This window comes from Bos taurus, chromosome 7 (genome assembly GCF_002263795.3).
Source record: "Bos taurus isolate L1 Dominette 01449 registration number 42190680 breed Hereford chromosome 7, ARS-UCD2.0, whole genome shotgun sequence".
NCBI lineage: Eukaryota > Metazoa > Chordata > Mammalia > Artiodactyla > Bovidae > Bos > Bos taurus.
Genome location: NC_037334.1, coordinates 14,985,239 through 14,995,909, shown reverse-complemented (window position 1 = coordinate 14,995,909; position 10,671 = coordinate 14,985,239). Strand labels below are relative to the sequence as shown.

The 10,671-nt window shown below is 50.5% G+C and overlaps 1 protein-coding gene across 7 annotated transcripts in view; it reads right to left on the bottom strand.

Moving 5' to 3' along the window:
- Positions 1 to 5,070: 5,070 nt before the first annotated feature.
- PDE4A (phosphodiesterase 4A) overlaps positions 5,071 to 10,671 on the bottom strand; it is a 44,482-nt gene continuing 38,881 nt past the window's right edge. For 5 of the 7 annotated variants that reach the window (XM_024994123.2, XM_024994122.1, XM_024994124.2 and 2 more), the window contains 2 exons: positions 9,794 to 9,976; positions 5,071 to 7,675 (listed from right to left, as the gene is read on the bottom strand). In XM_024994123.2, the coding sequence (XP_024849891.1) occupies positions 6,977 to 7,675; positions 9,794 to 9,976 (882 nt within the window). In that variant the 3' untranslated portion in view covers positions 5,071 to 6,976. 7 annotated transcript variants of the gene reach the window in all.

The following is a 10,671-nucleotide window of genomic DNA, read 5'->3' as shown; positions in this document are numbered from 1 at the left end:
GATCCTTCCTCTAGTTCCCATTTGAGGAGAAACACCCCCAGTTCCTTAAAAAATTTCTCAGGGGACATGGTGAGTTCCTTTATCTAATTTCACTCCCCGCCCCGCCCCCATATATTTTGAGGGTGACTTGAGTCTTGCCTTCCCTCTGTCCCCAAGCGCAGGAGGGAGCTTTGGAACTTTTTATGTAAGGGGACCACGGAAGCCCTTGAAAGGGTCCTTCTCGAATTGCAAGGGAGGATGAGATTACCCTCAGAGAGAAGGGGGTTATGGGTCCTTTCAGGGTGTGGGGATGGCTATGACGACAAGCCATCAGGACGGGAGGGGCAATGCCAGACCCTTTCTCAGGAAGAAGCAATGAGGACCCTTAGGAAGGGGATGGATGACCCTCAGGGGTCCCATTAGGAAAGAATGACATGGGAGAGGGCCCCTCAAAAAGAGGAGCGACGCCAGGGTCGGTATCCCTCAGGAAGGATAATACTGGGGGACCCATCAGGGAGGGGACCGACACCATGATTCCCTAAGGAACTTGGAAAGACCCTGGCATCGCTCTCGGAAAAAAGAGATGTTAGGGTTCAGACTTCAGGAGGGCGAGAGGATGCTGCGGCCGGAATGATGCCAGGGTCCCCCTGAGAAAGTGGGAACGGCACAGGGGTCTCTCCCAGGAAGGTAGGCAGGGAGTGACGCCCGGTTCCCTCAGGGTTCCTCGCACCTGCGGGGGTCCAAGGTCCTCAGCTCCGCTCAGTACTCTGGTGCGAAAGGCTAAGCGGTCGTGCCTTTCATTGGCTGATTTCTTGGCTCATGACAACTAGATAGTCCATCGTAGCTCGAGGGAAGAAAACCTCTCGCGCGTCCTTGCCACGCCTCCTATCCAGTCGGCGCGTGCGCACCTTTCTGCCTGCTGTAGTTCCTCAGACCCACTCTGGGGGGCGCACGGGGGTTCTTTCGCCCAGTCCTACCTCCGTCGCCTGTGACCCATTTTATAACAGCACACACTTTGAAGGGCTGTTGCGAGTATTAAATGCAATGATTTATGTAAAATAAACACTGCCTGGCACAAAGTAATCGCCTGGCAAACCGGTTATTATTTGCATTTTACAGCGAGGGAAACTGAGGCACAGAAAGAGTAAGTAATATGCTCAAAACTAAGTCATTAACTGGCAGTGGCAACCAGAATCCAGTCTGTGTGCTTATCTACCATGCTTTTGTGGCTCCCCGATAACAAATACTGGCTTTTTCTTTCCTCTAATTATGAAATAACTTCCTCTTGATTATAAAAGTAATACATGCCCATCGCAAAAATTCAGAAAATATCAAGGACTACACAACAGAAAACACTCTTTTAATCCCATCCCTGGAGACACTTAATATTTTGATGAACAAACTGTCTTTTCTATGCACATATGTAAGATGGTATGATGCAGAACATTTTGAAGCCTGCTCCTCTCACTGTGAACATCTTGTCATTTCAATAAATATAGACCCAACTCATTGTTTTTAATAGGTGTATATTACTCCATCATACAGGAAACATAATTTAATGACTTCCTAAGTTTGGACATCTGGGTTTTAATTCTTCACTGTTCTGATCAAAACAATAGAATGGGCATTTGGTACCTGCAATTTCAGGTACCAGCTGGTTCTTTAGGATAAGTAGTTTTAAAAGTGCAACGTCTGTGTTGAATGCATGCAGCTACGTTTTTAATAAATATTGTCAGACCACTCCCAGAAAGCTATATGTGCCAATTTCTACCAGCACTAATGAGCTATGAAAGTGCTTCACCCACCCCCTGGATGGCCCGTCTTCATTATTTGCCAATAAGTGAAAACTGTCTTCATTTTACTTCCTCATATTTTCTGTGCTGAGAAAGGAGGAAATATTACCCACACCTCAGGATTTTGTGCATGTGAACTAAAATAACAATAATAATATAAAAGTACCAGCCAGCTGGGGTTTCCCAGGTGGCACTAATGGTAAAGAACCTGTCTGCCAGTGGAGGGTATGAAGAGACGCAGGTTCAGTCTCTGGGTCGGGAAGATCCCCTGAAGGAGGGTCTGGCAACCCATTCCAGTATTCTTGCCTGAAGAATCCCATGGACAGAGAAGCCTGGTGAGCTACAGTCCATGGGGTCTCAAAGAGTTGGACGTGACTGCACACATCAGGCAGCTATCATTGTCAAACAGGCATTGGGTGAAGTAAGATTCCCACCTTATTTCCCCAAATTTTCTCAACTGTGAGATCACGTCTCAGCCTCAGTTTCCTCATCTGCAAAATGACAGTGTGTATCTCAGGAACAGCTGGAAAGCTGATAAAATAGTCTGAGTGATGAGTTGGGCACAAGGCAGGGCCCTCTAAAGGTTGGGCAAGGCGGAGCCATTTGCCCCAGAGCCCTGTAGCCTGCAAGTGGCTGATGTCAACTTCAGAGAATGAACTGACTCCACCCCTTGCCAGGGCCCCTGTCCTGTTCAGATTACAGAGCTTCTCTGACCTTGCTCATCTTTCCACAAAGAAAGATGAACTCCCCAACAGGAGAATTTTAAAGAGGCAGCTGATGGTCATATGCTACCTCTGTCCTTTGACCCACATTCTGACTGCCACCAAGGCCCAACTCAGAAGGCATATGGAACATCACACCTACCCTTTTACACTTGGGAACACTGAGGCCTGGCACAAGGAGGCTCAGCCAATTGCTAATTGCTGCAGGCTGGGACTGATACTGTCGCCTCCTGACCCCCAGCCTGACACCCTTTCCCCGACTCTGCTTGCCTTTGGAACACCCTTGGGAAAACATCCATGTCTCCTCAATGCTTCTTGCGCAAAATTCAGATTCCCTGGCAACTTCTGCCTAGTTTTCCAGCTTCGTTCCTCCCCTCTGGGCCTAGGTTGGTCCCTGCTCCTCTGGGCCACGATATCTTTAAGCCAAAATCAAGCAGGCAAAGCTTCGTGTGCATTCTCTCCTCTACATTAACTCTCTTGCTTAAGTGCCAATAAGGAACATTCGGATATAGTAGCCAGGAGCTGCATGTGGGTACTTAATGTAAAAGAAAATGAAAACTCCAATTTGATTGCACTAGCCTCATTTCAAGTCCTTAAGAGCCACCTGGGGCTTAGTGCTTACCCTGTTAGATGCTGCAGACACAGAACGTTTCCACCATCACGAAGTTTCACTAGCTCTTAGTCTGGAACTTTTGTCCTTCCCATTTTACCAATGAAGCAATTGAAGATCAGAGAGATCACACCCAAGGTCACACAGCTAGAGCTGAGATTCAAATTAATCCTTGGCCACTAGAGACAACTAGTAGAGTAGGTGGTCATGCGTGCATGCTCAGTCATTCAGTCATTCAGTCGTGTCCGACTCTTTGTGAACCCATGGAGTGGGTTGCCATTTCCTACTCCAAGGGATCTCCCCAACCCAGGAATTGAACCCAGTCTCTTGCATCTCCTGCACTGGCAGGTGGATTCTTTACCACCGAGTCACCAGGGAGGCCTGTCACTCTTGCCTCAAATCCAGGGAAGCTGCCATCATTTTGTTTCAGAAGACTCATGCTGTGAATATATACTGATCCCACCGAGCTTAATGGCTTAAGCACTGTGTGTGTATGTGTGTTTATTACACACCAGAGGCAGCCAGTATTCTAACCTGAAAGCCTGTATCACAAACACTTCCTCTATCTTTATCCACAAGGGAAGTTTTGCTTGTTAGCATAATGAATGGCAGAAACAGTTTTACTCGTGAAATCGAGGCTTCTTAATTACCCTGATAAAGGTTGGAAAATGGGCTCCCATGGGTGGGATTAACAGTATTCAAACATGTGGATTGTTTCAAATATATCTGAGACTCGCTCACTCCCAACCTTGTATGAAGACACTAGAAAAACAAGAACTAAAATGTGGCAGCCTGGATGGGAGGGGAGTTTGGGGGGAGCATAGATACATGTGTTATGTATAGCTGAGCCCCTGTGCTGTCCACCTGAAACTATCACAACACTGGTGATAGGCTACACCCCAATACAAAATAAAAAGTTAAAAAAACAAAAAAGAGCTAAAATGCCGAGCCGGTCCTGTGTGAACTTGGGGGAGGATTCAGCTTTCCTGATACACAGCATAAGGTTCACGGGCTTTAGGGTATTAATTTTTGTTTTGTTTTGTTTTAATGCAGCATTGAGTGGGGCTTCCTAGGTGGCACTAGTGGTAAAGAATCCACCTGCCAATGCAGGAGACATGAGACTCGGGTTCGATCCCTGGGTTGGGAAGATCCCCTGGAGAAGGGCATGGCAACCCACTGTAGTATTCTTGCCTGAAAAATCCCCATGGACAGAGCAGCCTGGCAGGCTACAGTCCATAGGGTCACAGAGAGTCAGACAGGACTGAAGTGACTTACCACAGCATTGATGGTTGCAACACCATAATGGCTAGAATTCATGGAACTTTCAGATGTCAATTCTCTTGTGCTGGTGCATCAAGCTTACTGTCTTCACAGCAGAATTTGACCCAAGATCTTTTATCATGACCTGGCCACCAGATGTTGGAGGCGTGGACAATCAGATCCTCTCGGTTTCCAGGAACGACTTCGTGGTACCAGAAGAACCCGAGTTGCGTCAGATATGCTGCACATTCAGAGAAACAAGGCTTACCTGGGTCTGTGTGCTCAGTCACATCCAACTTTTGTGACCCCATGGACTGTAGCCCGCCAGGCTCCTCTGTCCATGTAATTCTCCGGGCAAGAATACTGGAGTGGGTTGCCATGCCCTCCTTCAGGGGATCTTCCTGACCCAGGGATCAAACACTTGTCTCTCATACTGGCAGGTGGATTCTTTACTTGGGTTTCCTAGCCTCCAAAAACTGTGTGGTCTGAACCCACACTTTATAACCCACAGCAGTCCCTGTGTCTGGACCTGGCCCAGGCCTGGGGGCTGCCTCTTGCCAATCTCTCAGGACCCCCTCCAGTTCTATCTGCCCAGGGAGGGGCAGGGACTGAGTCCATTCCTTATCCCTACCTGGCCCCAGACAGACAACTCAAAAGACACACCTTGAGAAATAGGATGGAAAAAGAAGCCACATCAGCCATGAAGATCGGTGAAAGCCTTGGTTTAATTGGAGACAAGATCGAAGGGTTGAGTATCAATCAGTGGACTGACTGATTGATCGTTAAACCGGACAACACTTGAGCAGCTCCCGGGGTGGGGGGGTGGTCCTGGGCTCCCCTCCCCTGGGTCCCTGGGGACAGGGAGAGGGGCAGCTGCTGCCCAGCCCTCACCTCCCCCTCTGATCACATGACTCCCTGTTAAACAGCACTGAGTCCACACTTCTGGGGGTCTATGGTACAGTTCGTATAATACAGCAGGAATGGAGACTCCCCCTGGGAGACCCCCCACCCCTCTTTCCCCTGACTGAGTCAGTGGGGGAAGGGCAAGTTTATTTTCCCTTTTTGCCTCTGTAGAATAATTTACAAACCAACCTTACAGTATGTACAAAAAAAAAAAAGAAGAGAAAGAAAGAGAACCAAAAGAAAAGGCCCCCTCCGGTCGCCGGCTGGGACTGAAACTACTTTCGCTACAAAAATGAACCCTGTACAGCATCTTGGGGGTGGGAATGGGTGGGACTCCCCACAGGGAAGGACAGACAGATGGAAGGCTGGGGGGAGCTGGGGGCTACAGTACCGTGTGCTCAGAATCGGAGGGGAGGAAGATGAGAGAGGCCGGTCCTGCCCAGCTGCAGAACCAAGCTGAGGGGCAGAGCGGATGGGGGATGTGGGGGTCTTTCCTTCCAAATAGTCCCCCCATGGCTTGAAGAAAAATGGCCTTGCATCTGTCCGTTGTATTGCTCCAGGGAACAGCTAGGGGAAGATGGGGAGGCTTGGCAAGGTGGGGGATGAAAGGAGAAATGACTCTGATGCCAGGGTAGGGTGGGCTGCCCAGAAAGGGGATGTGGGTGTACACCGTTATTGCTTCCTCCTAGGGCAAAGAGTTGGGGGAGGGCAGGAGGATGCTGGGGAGGGGGCATACCCAGGACGGGAACTCTGGGCCTGGCCCCGCCCCACTTGAGGTGCAAGTGGGAGCCACTGCAACCCCCTCTCCTATGGCCGTGGGAATCATTAAGGCAGAAACAAGAGGAGAAGCAGCTGGAAGGAAGGGGGGCGGCTCCAAATCATCCCCCCTCTCCAAACGGAGAAAATTCAAACTGAAACCCAGAGTGGAAGAGAAAAGGGGTGACGGGTGGAGAGGGCAGTGGGATCAGGCCCTCCTCAAACCTCAGATCCCAGGGTGGTGGTGTGAACGTCCCTCTGACACCCTCCCCTTGCCTCCTGAAGCCTCATGGCTCCCTCAAGTCAGTATTGCCAGGTTTGTGCAAAATGAGGCGGAAGACTTCTGGGGAGGGGAGGGCAGAAAGCCAGAGTAGGACTGGAGCTGGGGCCCCCCCTACAGTGGGCGACCCCTCCCCACCCCTAGGGCCCCCACCCAGAATGGCTATTCCTGGCTGGGTTCTAGAGACCCTCCCAAAATTCAGAAGTCTGGAGGGAGATTCTACACCAGGCAAAGAGCCCCAAGAGGCCGGAAGACTAAGCCTGGAACCTGGGCGATGGTGGTGAGGGTGGGGGGCTGGAGAGGTAGGGTCGGTGGTGGGGGTGGTTGGACATGGACAAGGGGAGCCGGGAACAGGAGCGTCTACAGTTGCTGTGTTTCATCCTTTTTTTTTTTTTTTTTTCTTTTTCTAAAAATGTAACAATTAAAATTCCAAAAATAAAATCACTTCCGGGACCTCAGCCCCTGGTTCCCCAGCCCCCACCTCCAAAAAAGAGGCCCCTGGGTGGGGGTGGGGGGGAAAGAGGAAAAAAAGAAAAGAGAAAAAAAACCCACTTTTCTGTTTTCTTTTTTCTCAGGAGGCCCAAGAGTCTTTGAGGCAGTGGAGGAGGTCAGGGGGTGATGGTGGTGGCGGTGGCGGGTGGCACGGAGGCCAACCGGGTACAGGGGCTGACGCTCAGGTAGGGCCACCAGCTGACCCCCAAGCTCCGGGAGCTGGAAGCGCTCCAGGAGTGGGATCCTCGCCGGCTGTCCCCGTGCAGGCACAGCATGCCCTCTTGGCAGCCTGATGCTCTTTTTGGGCCCCCACCTCGGCTGCCATGGAGGGGAGGCCCAGAAGGCCCGGGTCGTCCTCTGGAGGGGGCGGTGTCCTCAAGGCAAGCGGAGCAAGGCTATTAGGAGACAGGGCAGGGATGTTGCGGCAGCCCACACAGACATCCACGGACGCGCCTTGGGGCACGGACACGTCCTGGCCAGCTGCCACACTACCTGTGGAGTCCACTTGCCGGGTCAAGTACATTTCCTCTATCTCCACCTCCGCAGATGGATCCTGGCCATCAACTTCCAAAGGGTCTTCAGGTGGGGAGGCATCCTGGGCCATGTACAATTCCTGAATTGCAACCGCACCCGGGGCAGTGCACACCTCCTCCTCCTCTTCCTCGTCCAGCGTCAGCTCGAACTGGAACTTATCAGGTGGTGGGGGGTGGCCCGGTCCCCCAGGCTCCTCCTCGGGGGGTGGCGAGGGGCTCTGCCGAATGGCGCTGTAGTACCAGTCCCGGTTGTCTTCCAGAGTGTCCAGGATCTCTTGGGCATCTGGGTGGACCAAGTCAGCCCACGTCTCCCACAGCGGGTGTACGATATAGTCAATGAAACCCACCTGAGAGAGCAGGAAGGAAGCAGAAACCACAGATGGCACCACCATGCTGCGGGATCTGATAAAATTTAAAAGATGCTAATGCAGGGGACTTCCCTGGCCATCCAGGTAAGGTTAGGACTCTGCACTTCCACGGCAGGTGGACAGGGTTCGATCCCTGATCTGGGAACTGAGATCCTGCATGTCACGCAGTGCAGCAAAAACTAAATAAAAATAAGAGATACTGATACCATCTGACCTAGCAAGTTTGCTTCTCCAGATCCATCCCTGGAAAAACTCTTGTGTAAGTAAGAGGGGAAAAAATCACATATGAGATGTAAACAAAAACTGGAAACACCTCTATATATACATCAGTCGGGAATTACTTTTTTAAAATGGTGGTAAATCACAGATATTCATGAAAGCCCCCCGCCCTTTTTTTTTGCCTCTCTGTGTGGCTTGCAGGATTTTAGTTCCCAGAATGCATGCGTTCTCAGTTGCTAAATTGTGTCCAACTCTTTGATATCCCATGGACTGTAGCCAGCCACGCTCCTCTGTTCATGGGTTTTTCCCAGCAAGAATATTGGAGTGGGTTGCCATTTCCTTCTCCAAGGGATCTTCCCAACCCAGGGATCAAACCCTTGTCTCCTGCATTGGCATGTGGATTCTTTACCACTGAGCCACCTGGGAAGCCCGTGGGGATACCACACAGCAGGGAAAAAGGATGAGCTTAATCCATGTGTAATAAGGTGGATAGATTTCCAAGTCACTGTTGGGAAGAAAAGGTAAGCTATGTAAAAATAAGTATATACTGATACAATTTATACTTTTAACAAAGCTAAGCCCACAAACTATTCCTATTAAGTTACCTGTGAATATAAACGTGTAACAAAACAAATAAATCTGGTTTTCATCAGGGGTTAGGGGGCTATGTGGATGACCAGGGGACATTTGGAAGTGTCTGGACACAGTTTTGGTTATTACCACAGGAAAGGGAGAGTATTCCTTGCATCCCGTGGGTGGAGGCCAAGGATACTGCTCAACACCTTACAATGTAGAGGGTGGGCCCACCACAGAGAATGAGCCATCCCCAAACTTCAGTAGTGCTGAGGCTGGGTAACCCTGCATGGGAAACATACACACACCAAGACAGGAAAAGGAGATCTCACCAGGGAAGAGGCTAGAAGCAGGGAGAGTGAGAAACTCTCATGCTCAAAAGCTTTATCCTTTTTTTTAGGCCAGCTGTGCAGCATGTGGGTTCCTAGTCCTCTGACCAGGGATGGAACCCATCCCCCCTGCATTGGGAGAATGGAATCTTAACCACTAGACCTCCAGGGAAGTCCGCAAAGTGTTGTCTCTCACATGACCGTGTTTCTGTCCCTTTTGTTAAACAGGCAGATGACAAAGCTGAGTCATTTCACTTCATTTCAAAATCCATCAGGACTTCCTGGTGGCGCAGCGGATAAGAATCTGCCTGCCAATGCAGGGGATATGGATTCGATCCCTGGTCTGGGAAGATTCCATATGCCATGGAGCAAATAAGCTGGTGCACCATAGCTTCTGAATCCATGGCTCTAGGGCCCAAGAGCCACAACTACTGAGCCTGTGTGCTGCAATTACTGAAGCCCATGCGCCTAAAACTCGGGCTCCGCAACAAGAGAAGCCACCATAATGAGAAGCCCAGACACTACAATGAAGGGTAGCCTCTGCTCATTGCAACTAGAGAAAGCCCACAAGCAGCAATGAAGACCCATGTGACAAAAAGAAAAAAAAAAAAAAAATCCACCAAAACTCAGGCCCAAAATGAGTGGCCAGATCACAGGGAAACCAAGAGGCTGAATGGACATGAGGTCTGTAACTAACCGTCAGACGAATATTATTACAGATGTTATGGCAGTTGCAACAAAGAGTTAGAACTGTCTGGGCGCAAATCTACAAATTAAGGAGTTGGAGGCTCAGTTCAGTTGTTCTGTGGAGCAGGAAGTGTTACCTATTTCTCATCATGATAGAGAAGGAAAAAACAAAGAAAAACTTGACATTGTGGATGGGCAGCTTAGGGCCTCCTGGGGGCCTTGGGGCTCGAGGCCAGGATGTGAGGTAGGGGGCCTTTCCCTGCTCCCTTCCAACACCCCGAGACTCTACCTGAGACTTCTCCACTGAGGCTGTGTGCTTGTCGCACATGGGACTGATCTCCATGCCTCGCTCACGTTCACGGTCGCCCTGCTGGAAGAACTCGGCCATGATGCGGTCAGTCCACTGGCGGTAAAGCTCCAGCGGCTTGGTGGGGTTGCTAAGGTCTGCGCAGTGCACCATGTTCCGTAGAACCTGCGTGGGGTGGGGGGACCTTTAGAGGCCATGGCCCCCGACCCAGTTTCAGGCCCCAGGCTTTCTTACTTTCCCTTTGGAAAGAGAGTAGGGGACGGTGGGGCGGGGGGGTGGTGGGTAAGGGGGGAGATGGAGGGAGGAAGAGGAGGTGAGGGAAAAGGGAGATGAGTGGAGGAGAGAAGGGGAGAGATGAGAGGTGAGTGATGAGCAAAGGGCAGAAGGAGGGAAGGGAAAAGAGGCAGTGGGGGACACAGAGGTGTGGGAGGAATGGAGACAGGGCTTGATGAAGAAAGGGAAAAGGGGGCTTCTCTGGTGGCTCAGTGGTCAAGAATTCTCCTGCCAGTGCACAAGACACAGGTTTGATCCCTGGTCCGGGAAGACCCTACCTACATGCTGAAGGGCAACTGAGCCCGTGCGTCACAACTACTAAGCCTGTGCTCCAGAGCTCAGGAGCCTCAACTACTGAGCCCACATGCCACAGGAACTACTGAAGCCCACGCACCCTAGAGCCTGTGCTCTGCAACAGGAGAAGCCACCACAATGAGAAGTCTGTGCATCGCAACTAGAGAGTGGTTCTCACTTGCCACAACTAGAGAAAAACCTGCACAGCAATGAAGACCCATCACAGCCATAAACAAATAAATAGTTAATTTAAAAAAACACACACTATGTTAAAAAAAGAAAGGGAAGAAGGA